This window comes from Pempheris klunzingeri, chromosome 8 (assembly GCF_042242105.1).
Source record: "Pempheris klunzingeri isolate RE-2024b chromosome 8, fPemKlu1.hap1, whole genome shotgun sequence".
Classification (NCBI taxonomy): domain Eukaryota; kingdom Metazoa; phylum Chordata; class Actinopteri; order Acropomatiformes; family Pempheridae; genus Pempheris; species Pempheris klunzingeri.
Genome location: NC_092019.1, coordinates 2,113,599 through 2,133,611, shown reverse-complemented (window position 1 = coordinate 2,133,611; position 20,013 = coordinate 2,113,599). Strand labels below are relative to the sequence as shown.

Genomic DNA, 20,013 nt, shown 5'->3' with positions numbered 1-20,013 from the left:
TTCCTCTCTGACTGTTCTCCTGTTCAGCTGGTTTCTATCTCTTACTCCATCTGTCCGCTCACTTGACTTTATCAGAGTGTCAGAGACGTCAGAAAGACTTCTTCAGGTAGGAAACTTTGGCGAGGTTTCCTCAGAGAAACAGCTGACAGCTTCAGTATGGTTGCAATGTTACTTTTGATACCTTTTATTACCTCCTATACGCACCTCAGTTTGTTTTTTCAGCCCCACAAGACCCAGAAACCATCACGGTTATGTGTTAAAAGCTCAAACATATACATGTGATTAATAATTAGTCCATGAAACATCATCATATCTGTGTCACTGAAGAGGAATCATACGTAACTATAAAGCAGGATATTTTTTTAAAACCTGAAATCTCCAGAAAGCATATTGCAGTAAATGTATCTGCAGCAACACATGAGCGTGTGTGTCATATCCACATCTATATATCACCATATTCATAATTTGCACCACAGCCCGACTCGATGACTCAACTCCACAAGTGAACAGCACAACTCCCTCTGGGTGGTGCAGCTCGACTGGACAGCTCGGGGCAGCTGCGTGGGTCAGCGTTTGTTTGGCCTCCCACAGAAAACGACACGGACGAGAGCGTCGAGAGAGAAAGCTGAAGTTAGGAACACTGTAGCGGTGAAGTTTGGGGGTCAGAAAGCCAAAACGGTGATCTGAGAGACGCTTTAAAGCTCTGCAGAGCTGAAAGGAGACCACAGAGACGATGTGGCGAGCCAGTGTCTCACTCTCAAAGTATTGATCAGCACAACAAACTCAAATCTGTGTGGGAAAGATCTGAAACACATTTAAGGAATTAATATTTTATATCTTCATTGTTTTTAACTTTTTATTACCATGTAGTGTAGCTTGATTTTTGATTTATCTTGTGACCTGATGTGATACAGGCAGTGATGCAACTATGGCCGCAATTATTATGATTAATATTCTAAATCTGTTTCCCAGCCTGACTTTTGATAGAAATTCACTTGGGGATGTTGCATCTTCTTTTCTTCTAACTTTTTCGACTCGTCCCTCCTCCCCACGAGTGCTTCCAAGTGGTCTTATGCTGTGTTCACACCACAAGCGACAAAGTGTCGCCATGCAAGTCATTTTCAGTGGAAGCTGCTCTTGCCGTTGCCGTTAGCGGTTAGCGGTTAGCCTGCTCCCTGTGCCATTTAACTGCACCGATAAATCATGCAGCGTGGCAGAGGTCGGCAGCTTGTTGCGGGAGTAACGCTCATCAGACGAACATGCATGTAGCGTGCATTTGTAAATCAGACAAGAGACAAGAGACAAGACAAGAGGTGGTAGTGTGTTATTCAGCGAGCTGATGTCATGCCAGCTAATCAAGGCCACAGGAAAGTGCACCAGGCTTTGAGGCCATTTTTTAGTGGGCAAACTGTGCGATTACGACAATCAGAGTCCGTCATGTGACGCCGTTGGGCCTAAAAAGACTGTTTTTTCCCACAGACTCACATTGTGAAAGGGACGTCTGTAAATCAGAGGGAACGTTTTTATGAAAATGACTTTGGAAAGTCTAGAGGAGCCGAACGACTAAAGCATTTTATCTCCATTCAAATTAACGGAGGGCCAAACCGCTCGTCCACCATCTTCTTTGGGCCAAACGATACAGAAGATCCTGGTACTTTTACACCTGGGAAGTCAAATTTCTTTCATATTTACGACCTATTAAAGATGGTCGTACATCTATAGGTTCATAAGCCCATGATTCTCATTTTGTTGAGAGTATTTTTGGGCTGTAAAGGTAATGTATTTTTTCTATACCTACAAAAACAAAAGCGCCATCCTCTTCCTGTATTAGTTAACACACTTTCCAATCTGCAGTCAACATTTAACACACATTGATAAGTAAAAGCAAAAAAGTTGTCTGTTATGACTTGTATTTTTCATGGGAAAAGTGTGTATGTTGTAAATTATTAACACATAATCTAATGTAGCAAACAGTCCTGCTGCTAAACTATTAATCACTTCATCTCATCCTGTTACTGACGATTTGTTCAATTAAAATCACAAGAAAGCTGTTTTTGGTGGTTGCGGTGTGACGAACCGGCGGCTTTCTGCCCCGTGGATGGTCAGTAACGGTGTTTGCAGTGCTGACAGTCTGACGTTAAGAGATGTGATGGACCTCGCTGCGTGCCAAGTCACAGTTTGGTGTGATTAAAGCTCGGAGTAACAGCAGCTGTGTAAGTGACAGTAACAGCAGCAAGAGAAGGAGTGGGAGAGAGCGGCTCTCTGCTGAGGATGGATAACACTGTGGTCCATTTTCAAAAGCATCTTTTTATTCCAGCAGGTGGAACCAGAGAAGGTGTGAGGTAAACCACCGATCTTGACCTGCATTAACCTGTATGAAAGGTGCTATACATATAAAGTTTGATCGATTGATTGATTGATCTTACAGATGTGCAGCACCGAGTTTGATCAGTTGAGCTTTCTTGGCCACCTGTCTGCCGGACTACCTGCAGGGCTAAACCTGTCTAGGCCCGTAAGATCATTATTTTCAAGCCACAAACGGGCGTTCAAGGCCACCAGACTCCATTGACAAAAACTGTCATTTTATTTCTCAGAGCACAGGAGTTGCTGATGTAATTGCTGTTACTTTGGTGTTTTAACACCTCATTCCAGATGTGAACCAACACTTTAAAACACCAAAGTTACACAATAATACAAACTAAGTAACAGATTAAAGCAGCAGTGGAGCAGCAGCTTAAGGTGTTCTGGGAGCTAAAATTCCTGTTTTTGTGAATGGAGTCTGGTGTGTGTGCAGAGAGCGACATAACAGCTGTCCTGCTCAATATAGTTGAAATGCATGAAATTTAAATTTAGAGATAAGCCTTATAAAATCAATTTTATTGTGATATTTTAATGAAGAAATTATTGTTATAAGTGCACTTACATACACTTGAGGTGAAGAAAATATCTAAAATTTCTCATTTTAAAAAACATGGTGCAAATACCATTTAAAATTGAATACGTAATGCACACTTTAACAAACATGATGCATGTCTTTAAAAGATTTCTTAATTGCTCATCATGCCAACCCAGATTGTGTTTCATATGATTTATGTGCAAAAAAAAAAAGCACCAGACTCCATTGCAAAAAACAGTAATTTTACCTTGCACAGCACAGGAGTTGCTGATCTTCAGCAGTCTCAGTTGGTTAGTTAGTTTGTGTTATTGTGTGACTTTGGTGTTTTAAAGTGTTGGTTCAGATCTGGAATGAGGTGTTAAAACACCACAGTCACACAACCCAGTTACATCAGCAACTCCTGTGCTCTGAGAAATAAAATGACCATTTTTGTCAATGGAGTCTGGTGGCATGAGAAGAAAGCACTCAAGTAAAGAGCAAGTGCCTAAAATTTGTACTTAAACACAATATTTGGATTGTGTGCTTATTATTACTAAAGTAAAGGGCTTAATTAAGTGTGATTTCTTCTTATTGTCAGCAGTAGAAAACAGTTGTCCTCCCTGTGCTCAGAGATCCACTGTGAGGTGAATTTATATTTCTGTAAACAAATACTGATGAAACAACACCCGTCAGCCTCTCACCACAGGCAGTGAGGACCATCTACAATACTGTTTGGTCTCTTTTCCTTTTTTTTTTGTTTTAGCAGAAGTGATTAGTACCTGCTGGGATCCTTTTGACGCTCAGTCGGGGAGAGACCGATGATTATCACATCGAAGGAAAAACGCAGGCAGTTCCTGCTGCGACTGTGAAACACCAGCAGTGGGAAGGAGGCTGTCAGGTCTGTGTTTGGTGGTAAACTCAGCAGTGGCAGACACTGTTTGTTTGGCTCGGTGAGAGATGAGTGATTTTACACTGATAACTTGTTGAATGTGTTTTTTTTATTTTTGGAGTCTCACACTGAATGTTGTAATTCAGCTGAGTCTTTGCTGACTTTTCTTCTTTTCTGGGTGTAAAAGTATTGAATGAACTCTGCAGCCGATCAATAATGTCAGATGCAGAGTGTTGCACTTAAAGAATAAGTGTTTTTAAACCCACACCCTGTTTTTACATAATTTGAGCCCCATTTATTCATGTTTAAATTACATGATATCGCTAAACTGTTTTTGCATTCAGGTTTTGTCTTGTGCTAATTATGCTCAACCCTGTTTCTTGTAATTTATTGCCCCCATTTGTATGCCACATCTAGTACCCAAACTACAATTCCCAAGAGGTGGTGCCTCTGCCATCAGGGTGCACACAGGTGGTCTACATGCTGCCACTGATTGGTTATTTCTACCAGCATGTTCAGTGTTGTTTCTGACAGCTGAGCTATTAGAGTTGATTTACTGCATAGATTTAAGTGTGCGGATTTTTCATCAAATTTGCAATTTTTATGCTTCCGTCACCTTAGCAAAGATGCAGCCAGGCTTGGCTCGTTATTCAAAATGTCTGACAGCATTATAGAAAGGATCCTTACAGAGAGAGACCTGGGAGATCATTTTTGTTTAACCACAAACAGCCGTTATATCACCCTTTTCAACGACACCAGACTCCATTGAAAAAAATCATAATTTTACCTCACAGAACGCAGGAGTTGCTGGTCTATTGCTGGCTCAGTTTGTTAGCTAGTGTGTATTATTGTGTCATTCTGATGGTTTAAATGATTATTTCAGATTTGGAATAAGAGTGTTAAAACACCAAAGTCACAGCAACTAGTCTAGAAACTTCCATGTTCTGCCAGCTAAAATTACCATTTTTGTGAATGGAGTCTGGTGGCTGTGAAGAGAGCGCTTTAACGGCTGTTTGTGGTTAAACCAAAAGGATCTTCCAGGTCTCTCTCTGTAGGGATCCTTTCCATAATGCTGTCACACACTTAGAATAACACTCTGAGCCTGTTTCACCGACTGAACTGGACTAATTCTAAAACTTTTTGTATCTACTTAACATTTAAAACTCAAAATGAATAGAAAGATGGCTCAGGTTTAGAAATACCAGTTAACATTTAAGTGAAATCTTGATGTATTTTGACTTTGATGACTTAAACATATCTAACAAAAGAAAAACATGCAGCAGCTCTAAGTTAGTGTGTGTGTGTGTGTGTGTACAGGATATGTGATATATTTTAAACCTTCACTGAGCATCACCACATAAATGTGTCCATACTGACTGAGATGAATTCAGTTAGTGTCTCTGAGAAGAAGAAGAAGAAGAAGAGTGACTCAGCCTCTTTCCTGTCAGACAGCAGGATGAACAGAACGACAGGGATGCTGAGGAGGAGGAGGAGGAGGAAGAAGCAGAGGAGGAGGAAGAGCAGGAAAACAACAGCCGGAGTGATGGAGGCCTGCAGGAAGGATGAAGTGTCGGCTGCTGTCACCAGCTGCTAGAGACAACCTGTCGGTGCGGGAGGAAACTTAAAGGAAAACTCTGGTATTTTTACACCTGGAGCCTATTTTTTACATATTTTGAGTTTGAAATGACCGCCTCAGCTCTAGTTACTCTACTCAACATTTAACAAATAAATTATGAAGCTCCACCTTTACCAGCTGCAACATTAAAGTGATGAACACATAAATGCATCAATAATTGTAATCTAATAATATAATATATATATATTACACCAGACTCCATTGATAAAAATGGTAATTTAACCTTGCAGAACACAGGAGTTGCTTGTCTATCGCTGCATCAATTAGTTAGTTTGTTTGTGTTATTGTGTGATTCTGGTGTTTTGAATAGTTGATCCAGATCTGGAAAGAGGTATTAAACCACTAAAGTCGCAGCAGCTACACCAGCAACTCCCACGCTTTGCAAACTAAAATTACTGTTTTTGTCAATGGAGTCTGGTGGCTGTGAAGTGAAGGGCTGTTTGCGGTTAAACCACAAGGACTATAGGTCTATAATATTGTCAGACACTTAAAAAAAAAAAACAATCTGAGCCTGTCAGTGGCTAAAACAACCTCCACCTTTACCTGCTGCAACATTAAAGTGATGAAAACATTCAAAACTTTTAAACTTACAAAAGTTTTAGTATCAAAATATGCTTAAAGTAGCAAATAGCGGGTCAGATTTTCAATACTTTTCACTACTACTGAGTAACTTAATCTATAATATCATAATTTATTAACTGATCTATAATCAGTCTTATCATTCAAAATCTGCTAAGTAATTAAACCTGTCAAAATAAACATTGTGGAGTAAAATATTGCAATATATTTCTACGGAATTGGAGATACCCAAGCAAAGTACAAGTACCTCAAAAGTGTACTTAAGCATTTGAGTAAATGTACTTTGTGTGTTTTAATTTTCTCCAACATTATGAGGCATGAAATATCTAAAATATCTGAGATGGATCAGAGTGTAGTAGCACTAATTCAACTAAATACAGTTGGGTCGCCTGTCCAGCAGGGGGCGCTGTGACCGTGCACGTTAGCTGAATGAACAAACAGGAAGTGAACAGACTCGCTGAAAGTGACGGCGGAGATGGAGGAGACGGAGTTTGATGATATTTTAGACGACTGGTTTATCGAGTCCCTGAAGACGTGAGAAATGTTTTGTCTTTGTATTTTAAACGGTGAAGTTAGTTTACACGTAGAAGCTAAAGTCACTCAGCTCCTGACGCTCCTATTTAGCCTTGAAAAGCGAACCCCGCTTAAAAAAAGCGCCATTCTATCATGTTTCTTTACTTTCCCGCAGGTATAAAGTACTTTATGGAATATTAAATTACATTTCCTGTATCTAATTAAAGCATTCTTCAATTCGGCTAGCACTGCAACATTTCCACCGCGGTCACTCCGCACCCAGCGGCGGTTTCCCCCCGGGTGTTAGCAGCAGGAGGACGGTCAGCTCACCTCCGAGAACCTCGGTGGATTTTAGGGACCATCAATAAATTACTGCTCACCTTTGTGATGACTTGACAAAGAAAATTATTAATTGATGTCATTTAGCACACTCAGTTTGATTGCTAATGTGTAATCTATATATTTCACACAAGTATATGATTTAAAGAAAAGGCGTATTTACTATTTTGTTACTATAATTATTATATATTTATTTTACTATATTGGACAAATGTAATGCTTGGATTTAATGCTGCTTTTTTATTAATTCTTAATGCAAAATCCATTATTAAAACTAGAAGAAGCACTAAAATAAAATCTAATTACATGGAATCTGTTTAAGAAAAAGACATTTTTTTATTTTAAAATGTGTAAAATTAGTGCATCACACAGGAGCAATCACAACAAGTGTGCTACATGAGACCAATTTAGTATAATTTAATCTAAATAATGACTTTCAGTAATACAAAAAGAAGTCAATATTGTTTTTGTGTGAATTAAATAGTAACTTGTTGATGATCCCTAAATCACCCATAGACCAAACATACAGTCAGGGATGCTACAACTCCAACACCAATAGAGAAAAGTGTGATTTCTATTTAAGAAACATCTGTCTGGTGGACTATATTGATGCCGAATTGAATAATGGATCGTATTGATTAAAAGAAAGTAAAGAAATGTTTTAAAGCTAATGCATGTGTGCTTAGCCCTGAGACGGGAAATATTAAATATATACATTTTGAATAGGAGTCTGGTGTGTGTCTTATAAGTAACAGTTTTAACAATATGGAGAGTGGGGTGCAGTAAAATGTAATTATCAGCGCCAGTGTAGCAGTGATTCAGGGGCCTGATCTTGTGATTTAAACACACTTGTTAATGTCTGGTGTGTTCAGGTATAAAGATCTTCATCTGTATCAGCTGGAACATCCCACGCAGGTCATCGAGTGGACGTCAGCGAAGAGTGAGTGTGTCGTGTAAACATTTAAAACTTAGCGGAACCAAACCTCTACAACAAATGTCTGGTTTTAATAGTTTCATCTCTGCTGCTGAATTCAAAACAATGAATTCATTATTTATTTTGTGTGTTTTCACCAACAAACACCAACAAAACAGTGTGCAGACCAGATGAAGCCAAAAGAGGACACAACATAAATTACGAACAACCCAAAACAACACACACAAATAAGATTTAAGAAGATTTAGAGTCCAGTAGACTGAAACTTGGATAAAAAAAAAACTGAAATTTAACCTTTTATCACTGTTCTGTCTACAGCCGTGTGTGTCGCAGGATACAGTTCATCTAAAAATGAAATTCTGGAGCTGCGTTTGCCTCTGAAACTCTTCGCCGATGAAAATAAGGTGAAAAAAATGTTTTACTTTCTCAACATCCAGATGTCAGATAGCCTCTGCTGTGTATGTCTGAAGTGTGTGTGTTGTGTTCAGGGTCTCTGTGCAGAACGGGACTTTAAAGTTGTCCACGGTGGTTTCACAGATGGTCCCGTTCGCTGCCTCAGACACGTCCCAGGAACAAGGTGAGTTTTGTGTTTTACTTGTTTTTAATCCTTCCATTTCCACAAAAAGTCTGAAAGGATAATTGGTATTTTAAAACATTGGCCTTATTCTGCATGTTTTGGTGTCTAAATGACTGGTCGGTACAAAAAATGACTGGCTCAGAGTGTTATTCTAAGTGTCTGACAGCATCATGGAAAGGATCCCTACAGAGAGAGACCTGGAAGATCCTTTTGGTTTAACCACAAACAGCCGTTATATCGCTCTCTGCACACACACCAGACTCCATTCACTAAAACAGTCATTTTACCTCACTCTCAACATGAGAGTTGCTGCTCTACTGCTGCTTCAATCAGTACGTTTGTTTGTGTTATTGTGTGACTTTGGTGCTTTTAAGGGTTGGTTTGGATCCAACACAATATTTGTGTAACACATAATAGCACAAACAAACTTACCGATCGAGGCAGCAGTAGATCAGTGTTGTGCACTGGATGGAGCTAGTTTAGTTATTGGCAGTATTATCAATAAGATTTAGCACTTATCAGTGTACTTATCGATATCAGTAAAGATTAGTTATTAATTAATTATTAATTAATAATATCGGGGCACCACCCTGGTATCAGGGACCAATAACAAACTGGAATACAGTCTCAAAAGGGGTTATTCACTTCAAAATGTTGATATTTAAATCACTATCTCACATTTATAAGAGTGAATAAAAAGGGGCCTCACTTAAAAATGGCGATATTTAAGTTACTATCTTACATTTATAAAGTGAGTGGAAAGGCATGAATCCGAGCACTGACTATCTCAACCAGCTGTTACCACAACAAATATATGCACAGTAATCACAAACAACTACTCTTTAAATGCATAACAGAGTTTATTCAACAAGCACAATGATTTGTGATCAATAATACTAGTTCAAATAAACATCTGCTATTCAACTATCTAAAAGCAGCTATCGGTACAAATTGTTAACACTCAAAACAAGATATATATACAAGCATCCAGCATGTGTGTGTGTGTGTATTTGTGTGTGTGTGTGTGTGTGTGTGTGTGTGTGTGTGTGTGTGTGTGTGTGTGTGTGTGTGTGTGTGTGTGTGTGTGTGTGTGTGTGTGTGTGTGTATGTGTGTGTGAAGGGAAAAGGGGGGGGGCAAGGAGGAGGCCGCAGAGTGGTGACGCAATCACGTGCGTGAATACGTCACCCCAATATGGCGGACGCTCGCAAGATGTGACTAGAGGGAACGAGAGTACAGTGGAGACTGAAATCCCTTCCCTGAGCACTAGAGGCAGGGCACTACTAAGTGTGTAATAGCTACTGTAATTACCGGCCTTAACACTAGGGGCAGGATGCTGCCGGGTGTTGTAACGGCGGTAGTTACGAGCTTAAACACTAGGGGCTGACTGCTAAAAGTGTAATGGTGGCTGTAATTACAAGTCTGAACTCTAGAGTTAGACTGTAATGGCGCCGATCGTGCCTGTAAGGGACGGTATGAACGCGTGTATGTATGTGAATGTAATGTGGGTTAGTAGGAAGAAAGAGGAAAGGAAAGCATTCAACACAAAACACTGCAAATCTGGTTTTTAACCGTCACAGGAGCGCACAATAACCGTATGTCTATCACTCAGCGGCTCGATCAGCAAACTCTGTTTACCGATGGTGGCGCTGGTCCTTTAACTGATAGACTCACGTTTACTGACTCTCCACGTGTTGGCTATAAACACAACAAAGTCCCTGCGTGGGCTTATGCACAAAACAACGCAGGAGACAAAACAACAGCAGCAAACACACAGTTGTAACACGGGACACGGCGGTCCGGCACTTTAGCTTATAAGCAAAGGTAGCACACTTAAATCCTATCTGTCTCTGCCCAGACACAATGCCTCTTACTTGAAATCGCTTCGCGAGCGATTAGTGTGTGCAAATCCTGCACGCCTGGCGGGTTTCGGTCCGGCTCGGGTGGCGGCGAGGAAAGGGTCCGTTGCGTCGCTGTGTTAGCGGGGAACGGCGCGCTGGTCCGCGTGTGGCAGCGTGGAGCAGCGGGAGTCGACTTAGAGGGAGAAGAACGTTCGTGATCTTTCCCTGGAGAGAACAGCGTACTGTCTCTCCCTTCCGCAGGTAAAAATTGAGGGAAAAGCCGCGGGTTGCTCGGCGTTTCTCCTCAGGATCCTAACGAGTCCGGTGAAGGACACAAAAACGAAACTGAAACCAAAAAAACAAAACGGGGCGAAAACAGCCGGTTGCTCGTCCAGCGAGTGTGGGGAAGGCTGTTACCTAGGTTTAAAGGGGAAAGACGTCCAAACAGAAAACACCCCCTGTAGTAACTTTACGTTACAGTGGAAAGGCGGTGTGTCTTAGGTGTTCACTGCTTATAAACGTTTGGTGATGTCATGGCCGTACTGGGAGTTCCTTGTGGATTTGGGGAGTTTTCCCCCAATGAGAACTCCTGGTGTTGGATCCAGGCCACGCCCCCTACCTGAGTTTATTGGAGGCAATGCCGACAAGTTTTGGCGCCCGTTTATTTTATGGCCCTTTGTTCACCGTCTGTTCCTTTGTTAGGCTTTTCCAGGTACATGTAGGCCGCTCTTTGTCTGGCCATGCGGCAAGGCCCAACATCAGCAACTCTCATGTTCTGTGGGGTAAAATCACTGTTTTTGTGAATGGAGTCTGGTGTGCTTGCAGAGAGCTGTTTATGGTTAGAAATGACTGTCAGAGTTAAATCTTTAATAAATAAAATATAAAGATTTTAAGCCATTTTTTAAGATTTTAAGCTCAAAGCCATTTCTTATAACACACGTAATATTTGTAGTATAGTAACATGTAATATGTATAATCATATTAAATTGATCATACAATTCAACTGAGACGTATAATATTTTTGTTTTCTCCTTTATTTGTTAAATTTAACAAATATATTATTACAAAATATCCAAAAAAAATACACACACACACACACACATATATATAAATAATACTGTAGGTGGTACATGTACTGTACATGTTTTAAGTAAATAAAAGCTCTTATTTTGACACATCCTGTACACGGTGAATATGTATTTACTGACTGTCCACTCATCAATATTGGAGCTAAAACAAGCTCTGGATAAAAAAAATAAATATTCTTATTAATCAGCAACAACTCTGCGAATTTGTGAATAATTTTACTAATTTTTTCAAGCCGATTAGCTGCTTTTCTGTTTCATATTATTTTAAAAAAAGGGATTCAGACGTCATTTTGTTTTACATTTGTCTGACATCTTGTCGCCTAAACAATTAATGGATCCACCAAGAATAAATCTAATGACAACCAGCAGATGCAGCTCTGTTCAGCAGCAGTGTTTCATTCGTAGTCGTAGGTGGAAGCTCTGGTTGTGCTTTAAGAGCTTTTCACAGCTGACGGCAGCACCTGCTGTCGATCCTTTATAATCAGACGTTAATGACACTCGAGTCCAGTTTGTTCGACTTTCGTTTGAATACTCGAACTGAATTTCCGTCCCGTTTTGGCAGGTGTGCTGTCACCAACGACGGGCTGAGCTCGGCCCTGCAGGTGTGGGACCTCGGAGGAGACGACAGCGGTGAGTTTGAGGTCAAACCTGCGTAGGAAAAGAGCAAGAGTTTACTTCTTGTTTATCCTCTCTGATCAATGCTGGCCTGTTTCTCACTTTACCTGGAAAAACCAAATACACAAACACAGAATGTTTTGCTGAACTCTTGTAGTTTTTAGTCGGATAAAATAAAATAATCATGTTTGCTTTCTATAATAACGACAACACAAATATAAAAGTTAATTCACTAACCCTACTTAAATTAATCTTTGATTTTCAGTTCTGCTTCAGTTCTTTTAATTTGACGATTATCTGCAAATAAAAATAGATTAAATTATATTTATTGTACAAGTTGGCAGTGTCTTTTCAGCCCTGAGTAGTGTCTGCAGGCGTTGCTACAGCCTCCAGCAGCAACAAAGGGCACAAATCACCCTGCTGCCTGTTTGTGAGCACAATCAATGTTTTCATCAAGTCAGATCTACTTTTATCTGGACCCTGGTATTAAGAAAATTGACCAATTTAGGTTTCAAATTACAGAAGTTTTTTTTCCCAGCCTTCCCTTGGTCGCTGTTGTGGCCTTGTTTGATCCACTGACAGGCTCAGATTGTTATTCTGAGTGTGTGACAGCATCATGGAAAGGATCCCTACAGAGAGAGACCTGGAAGATCCTTTTGGTTTAACCACAAACAGCTGTTATATCGCTCTCTGCACACACACCAGACTACATTCACTAAAACAGGGATTTTAGAGAACAGGACACAGGAGCTGCTGCTCTGCTGCTGCCTCCATCGTTCAGCTTGTTTGTGTTATTGTGTGACTTTGGTGTTTTAAAGGGTTAGTTTGGACCCAACACAGTATTTGTGTAACACACTTTAACACAAACAAACTTACCGATCGAGGCAGCAGCTCCTGTGTCCTGTTCTCTAAAATCGCTGTTTTAGTGAATGTAGTCTGGTGTGTGTGCTGTTTGTGGTTAAACCAAAAGGATCTTCCAGGTCTCTCTCTGTAGGGATCCTTTCCATGATGCTGTCACACACTCATTAGCATTCAGACATAAATGGAAACTGTTTCAGTCCAATTCTGTTTAAATTTTCAGGTGTATTGGGCTTTTTTAGAAACGCTGTCCTCCCCTGACACTTTGACATCTCGCCAGCTAATTCATTCAGTAGTTGAGGGTTGCCAGGTTGGGGCGACAGATGGGTTTAAATTATAAGTTGTGTGTGGATTGCAGATCTGGCACCAAACATAGAAAAACTAATGGATCTGTCTATGACAATTATTCATAATGAAGTTTGAAGCTGGCAGCTCTGAATCAACCAATAATACAATGAAAGTGAGAGGAACAAATTAGTATTCTGGATTTGGATGGAGAAATTTATTATCATATCATTAAACCAGCAAACACAGTAACACAATCCTCTGTGAGCTAAATAAGCTCCAGCATACGTCATTTATTGAGCCTCACACACTAAAATATGCGAGTTATGACCACTGTTTTCCAAATTAATGACATTTTTTAGGACCCAATAAATGAAACGACTCCAGAAACTGGCAACATGTGACTTATTTAGTGAAACGACACAAAAACACTAGAACAAAATCTTTTCTTTAACCTTTTGTGTTTTCTCACTCTGTGATTGGCTACCGGCCGTGTCTCCTCGTCCAATGGCAGACGTGATCAGACGAACGGGAAGCGTGGAGGGGAGCGGGAGCGCCTCGGAGAGCGGCAGCAGGATCGCGGCTCGACTCTCGACGGAGCCTCAAGTTCTTCACGGAGCTCAGAGCGGCGACGTCCGGCTGAGTCAGCTGACCTCAGGACAGACGGTCTATAAACTAGGTAACATTTTTTAGATTAGACAGTCACTTAAAAAGGTCCCGTAGTATTTTTTTTAAAATGTCGTTTCAACATAATTGTGTCTACAGAGCCTCAGACTATGAGAACTGACCGTCCTCTCTTGGTTTCCTGCTCCGTCGTTCACTACATGTGTGCAAAAACTTTAGATTTAGGTAACTCTACCTCCCTGTCTACCGTTAGAGAGAGAGAGACAGAGGGAGAGACAGACAGACACTGAGAGAGAGAGAGACAGAGAGGGGGAGACAGACAGACACTGAGAGAGAGACAGACAGAGAGACACAGAGGGAGAGACAGACAGACACTGAGAGAGAGAGAGACACAGAGGGAGAGACAGACAGACACAGAGAGAGACAGACAGAGAGACACAGAGGGAGAGACAGACAGACACTGAGAGAGAGAGAGACACAGAGGGAGAGACAGACAGACACTGAGAGAGAGAGAGACACAGAGGGAGAGACAGACAGACACTGAGAGAGAGACAGACAGACACTGAGAGAGAGACAGACAGAGAGACACAGAGGGAGAGACAGACAGACACTGAGAGAGAGAGAGACACAGAGGGAGAGACAGACAGACACTGAGAGACAGAGGGAGAGAGATAGAGGGAGAGAGAGACAGACAGACACAGAGAGAGAGAGACACACAGAGGGAGAGACAGACAGACACTGAGAGACAGGGAGAGAGAGAGAGAGACAGACAGACAGACAGACAGACACTGAGAGAGAGAGAGAGACTGAGAGACTGAGAAAGAGAGAGATATAGAGACAGACAGACAGACAGAGAGAGAGAGAGACAGACAGACAGACACACACAGAGAGAGAGAGAGAGACAGACAGACAGACAGAGAGACAGACAGACAGACAGAAGCTGGTTGACATTTAAAGAATAATGTGTTTTTTGAACTTTAAACATGTAAACTTCAGACACCTGGAACGCTTCAAAACAACAAAACTCCCCTGACTACTGTTGTTGTTGTTGTTGTTGAGTGTGCTGTAGGTGGACTCTCCTGTCCCACAATGCATTGCACGAAGGAAAGAGAAGCTACAAAGAAACTAGTCGTGGATGTTGTATTAACATTTTTAAAGAAATGTAGTTGCGTCTCTCCACGCTGATGAGGAGCAGGTACGATAATGAGTCCATTAGCTGGTTGGAGGGAGTCGGTACTCTCCATGGTTTGTTTCCATGGTGACAGCAACACGTCCACGAGTTATTTTGTGTTATTTGGTCCCAGCAGAGTCCGACGCAGCAGACCCTCTGAGCTCCTTACACTTTCTGACCGACGCCGTCTTCCTCGCCGGCTGCTGTAACGGGAACATTTTAGTGGCGGACACTCGGACGCCTGCCGCCCCTCAGCTTTCACCTCCGCCTGCGGGCGAGTCCGTGCTCTGGTGGACGGGCGCTTCCGACGGCAGCGTCGTCAGACTGTCCTCATCCGGACAGGCGGTCGTTTCGGACCTGAGGAACCTGCGAGGAGCTGCGAGTCGGGCGCAGCTGGACGTCCAAACGCCACGCCGCGGCCTGGACGACGTCAGAGTGTCGTGGGCGCCGGCGCTGGACGACTGTATCGCCGTGTCGGGTAAGTTTACAGGCACGTCGGTTAGCTTAGCTTAGCATAAAGACAGGAAACAAAGGGGAACAGCTAGCCTGCGACTCACCAGCACCACTAACACTTAATAATTAACATGTTCTGTCTTATTTTTGTACAATAAGACTTGACAAGAGATTTTATTTACCTTTATTTTAACATTTTTTTCGACATTGATATGAATAAAAAATAAACAATCAAGTCAGGGGGTTCATCCTCTGGGGAGCAGGAGTATCTGCAGCTAATTTCATGTCTGTCCAATAGTTCTGATATCGATCAAATCAGAAATACATGATTTAAAAAAAAAGAAAAACCCTAAAATGATTGGGTTTTTTCCTTTTATTATTCTGATTTGTTGATAACCTACATGTGCTGCAGGTAACCTGCTCCCCAGATGGATCAACCCTTCTTATTTTAGGGAGGATCACTGACAAAGTATTAACACAATAGACATTAAACATTTACTGGAGAATCATGTTTCCACTCGTCATAATTCGTCCGGATCATTTCATGTTTTCTGTGAACTGCCCCTGAAGTTAAAGCAGAACAGAAGAAGTCAAATATTTGTTTCTCCCACCTTTTCCTCCTTCTGGCAGGTTTCAGCGGAGCGGTTCAGATCTACAGCACCTCAGTCTGGACGACGGAGACGCAGGAAGTTCGGCCGCTGTTCGAGCACCGAGGTCACGCGGTGGCGTCCCAGTCGGACGACTGCGGTGGCGCCCCCGTCTTCGTCACCTCCCACTCGTGGCACCCCGAGCGGCCGCGGACGCTGCTCTCCGCGGCCTCGGACGGCTCCGTCCACGTGTGGGACTGGGTCGACCAATCAGAAGCCGGCCGCTGACGGTCCGAGTGGCGGTCGAAGCGGAGACCGTTCCCAGGATCCACTTCCTGATTGAGGGGATCAGAACGTGAAGCCTGGTACGGCGGCGCTTTCAAAACTTAATTTTTCACGATGGGATTCAAGTGGGATGTAATTAGAGGAACAATTCTGGGAAAACAAACTAATGGAGCAAAACGGTGAAACAAAATTAAAAGTCTGAATTACAAAAGATTCGATCAGACAGAAGGTGACGTCACTGCCTGTCGTCGGTGCAGCGAAGGAAACGCCTGAACCTCAGAGTCACAGATTAAAGTCACAGCTGCTCCTGGTTACTGGTCTCATTTAAATGCAAATTAAAAATCTGTTTTCTTCTGTAGTGAAAATTGTTTTGTTTTTTTTTTATTCCCACTGCAGAAAACAGGTAAATGGTAAAAGTGTTAAAGGGTCAGTTCCCACAAAACACAAATGTTCTCTCTTATCTGGGAAGCCGTGACATTTGCCTTTTAATAGCTGGTGGTGGAGATGACATAATCAGCAGTAGGTAGAGATTAGAGCTGGGGAATATTTAGGAAATGTTAAGGGGGAAAAACTCTGATTTTACAAGAATAAAGTGAAATTAAGAGGAAAAATGTGGATATTCTCCAAGATTAAAATGTTAAATTTCCAAGAATATAACCTCACATATTTTTTTTAGAGATCATAAATCATAAATTTGTGAGAAAAACCAAAAATACTTGTGATTTTTAGCCCCTTTTTTAACACTATTTTTCAAATTAAATCACAAAATTCTGATTATTTTTTTGCTGGTGGAGACACTGTAGTAATCTTAATGTCATCTCTTTTTTATTTCACAGCTTCGGAAGAAAAACTGCATTAATCTCAGCTTCATTCTGATCGAGGGCGACATTTTAGGAGACAAATATCACGACCGAAACTGTCTGCGCGGATAGAGAACAACGGGGGGAAGAGTGGGAGTCTGTTTTGGAAATTAGGCGACCCCGTAAAAACCAAACCCTGGAAACATCTGTGTCTCGGCGGGACACATCTGTGATGCAGTGACGCAGCAATAACACTCTGTGATTTGAAATAAATGAACTTCTTCATCAGAGAACAGTGACTTCAGGCTGAGCTCCTTGTTTACGTGACACGTGTGAAGTCAGACGACCGCAGAGCTCAGTTTCAGGTTTTACATCAGTCACACAATCTGTGAGGTAAAATTACTGTTTTTGTCAATGGAGTCTGGTGTGTTTCAAGAGGGCGGTGTGACAGCTGTTTGTGGTTAAACCAAAAGTGTTGTAGAGCTGGAAGATCCTTTTGGTTTAACCACAAACAGCCGTTGTATCGCTCTCTGCACACACACCAGACTCCATTCACAAAAACACTGATTTTACCTCACAGAACACAGGAGCTGCTGATCTTCTGCTGCCTCAGTTAGTTTGTGTTATTGTGTGACTTTGGTGTTTTTAAGGACTAATTTGGATCCAACACATTATTTGTGTAACACTTAATAACACAAACAAACTTACTGATGGAGGCAGCAGTAGACCAACAACTCCAGTGTTCTGTGCGGTAAAATTCCTGTTTTTGTGAATGGAGTCTGGTGTGTTTGCAGAGAGCGATAAAACGGCTGTTTGTGGTTAAACCAACACTTTTTATGCTTATTGGTCATTTGTTTCGTATATTTTCTTACTTTTATTCTCAATAAATGTACCTTCCATTCCATGTGTTCTATTTTAATTTGATTTTACATGTTGATTTTCTGTTTGTTTAATGTGAAACACTTACACGTATGTGAAACAAGAAAATGCTGCTGTAGTCACTTTATAATTAACATGCGTGGAAAGTCTCACCTGCTCAGGAGCCTCCGTGTTATTATCATGATCATAACCCTCACAGCACCTAATTAGAGCAAACACTAAAATCAGAATAAATTAAGTAATTTACTAAAAAATAAGGCGCTAAAACTGCTACTGAGCCCCCTTAAATCCACCGTAACAGGTTGATGAGAGGCAGAGGAGGAGAGAAGAAGAACAGCTGCTGCTCTGATCTTAAAATCACTATAAAATCAAAAGGTCTGTGGCTGAATCTGGTGCATTTAACTCACAGCGATGTGATCAGGTGTCTGGTCTCTCTTTCACACAGCACCTCAGTCACAAACATGCACCGTTGGATCCTCAGGGTTTTCGCTCGTCATTTTCTCGTTCATCTTTTCTCACCGTGTGCCTGAACAGAAAAGGTGGGAGAGGTTAACGCAGGAACGAACCAAACCAGCAAACAACATCAAGCTGACAAAGCTACAGATTTCAGGGGGGGGGGGGGGGGGGGTGTTTAACTGGAGCAGCAGGAAGTTTAATAACAGATTTACTTTTCTTTCTCCTTTGACTGTTGGGAGCTTTTCAGAATAAAAGCGCTGTGACCTTGATCTTTGACCTCCTTCAGCAATAACTGCAGATAGTCTGTTATTAATGTCACAAAAGATGTCGTTTTTTCCTTTCTTCAAACTGCTTCAGGCTTCTGTGGAAAACGCTAAACGCTCTCCTCCAGCGTTTTCTGTCCACACATTCTTAGTCTGAACTGAAAATGACTCTCTCACAGAACCTGAAATCTCTTTGAAAACCATCGACCATCTCCATCTGGAGTCTCAGAAAAGAAAAGAATAACCAACGGATGTCAACATGAGGAATCTGAGCATGTGATAAAACAGAATAAGGAGTTTTTCTTTGACTTAAACAGATGTAGGAATTACATAACAGACGCTAAGAACAAGTAGGAGTCATGGACGGTTGTGCAACTGAAATTGAATGTCATGTTTTGTTTTGTTTTTTCCTGCTACAGCTTCACATCTGCTCTGTATTTCACTCCTAGAAAAAAAAAACTCTGAAACCAACAGGGAGAAATTTATAGTTCAATGTTAGATATCCGAGACACATCTCTAGTCAGCCTGTAATGCCAGTAATCCAGGGTTACTGTAAATAACTACTGTAAAACTAGATGTGAAAAAAAACATATTTTAGTGAAATAAAAATGAAAACAACACGTTAGAAAACTACCTGAAATGATATTGTGCACTTACAAAAACTACTGACGATAAAAAATATAGAAGGAATGTCATTATTTTTCTCAGTTTGCTCGAATGTGTCGACACAAGTCAGCCCGAGGCGTCTACAAGCTCTTAAACTGACGCTGAAGCTAATTAAAGCTGAAACTCTCAACCATTTTAAACAATAAAAACTAAACTGAAACCCACTATAGCAACGTTCTCACGCCTTCACATCTCAGCAAGTGATTCAGAGAGTTTGTGCTGTGTTTCTTCTTCTTCTGCTGCTTTAAATGTGTTTCTAACGGGATCAAACAGGCCGCGTTTCTTCTTCTGCTGCTGCTTTAAATGTGTTTCTAACGGGATCAAACAGGCCGCGTTTCTTCTTCTTCTGCTGCTTTAAATGTGTTTCTAACGGGATCAAACAGGCCGCGTTTCTTCTTCTTCTGCTGCTTTAAATGTGTTTCTAACGGGATCAAACAGGCCGCGTTTCTTCTTCTGCTGCTGCTTTAAATGTGTTTCTAACGGGATCAAACAGGCCGCGTTTCTTCTTCTTCTGCTGCTTTAAATGTGTTTCTAACGGGATCAAACAGGCCGCGTTTCTTCTTCTTCTGCTGCTTTAAATGTGTTTCTAACGGGATCAAACAGGCCGCGTTTCTTCTGCTGCTGCTGCTTTAAATGTGTTTCTAACGGGATCAAACAGGCCGCGTTTCTTCTTCTGCTGCTTTAAATGTGTTTCTAACGGGATCAAACAGGCCGCGTTTCTTCTTCTGCTGCTTTAAATGTGTTTCTAATGGGATCAAACAGGCCGCGTTTCTTCTTCTGCTGCTTTAAATGTGTTTCTAAC

General features: G+C 41.4%; 1 protein-coding gene across 2 annotated transcripts; it reads left to right on the top strand.

Annotated features, from left to right (window-relative positions):
* The first annotated feature begins 6,433 nt into the window (after nucleotides 1-6,433).
* Nucleotides 6,434-17,849, top strand: wdr73 (WD repeat domain 73). 2 transcript variants are annotated; one of them, XM_070835530.1, is made up of 9 exons: nucleotides 6,434-6,513; nucleotides 7,704-7,771; nucleotides 8,084-8,169; nucleotides 8,254-8,342; nucleotides 11,832-11,899; nucleotides 13,542-13,706; nucleotides 14,959-15,300; nucleotides 15,906-16,227; nucleotides 16,984-17,849. In XM_070835530.1, exons 1-8 carry the CDS (start codon nucleotides 6,455-6,457, stop codon nucleotides 16,148-16,150), a joined length of 1,122 nt encoding a protein of 373 aa, XP_070691631.1. In that variant the 5' UTR covers nucleotides 6,434-6,454; the 3' UTR covers nucleotides 16,151-16,227; nucleotides 16,984-17,849. The 2 variants fall into 2 exon arrangements, with proteins under 2 accessions (XP_070691631.1, XP_070691630.1); XM_070835529.1 differs by having other exon boundaries at nucleotides 14,956-15,300.
* Nucleotides 17,850-20,013: the final 2,164 nt, after the last annotated feature.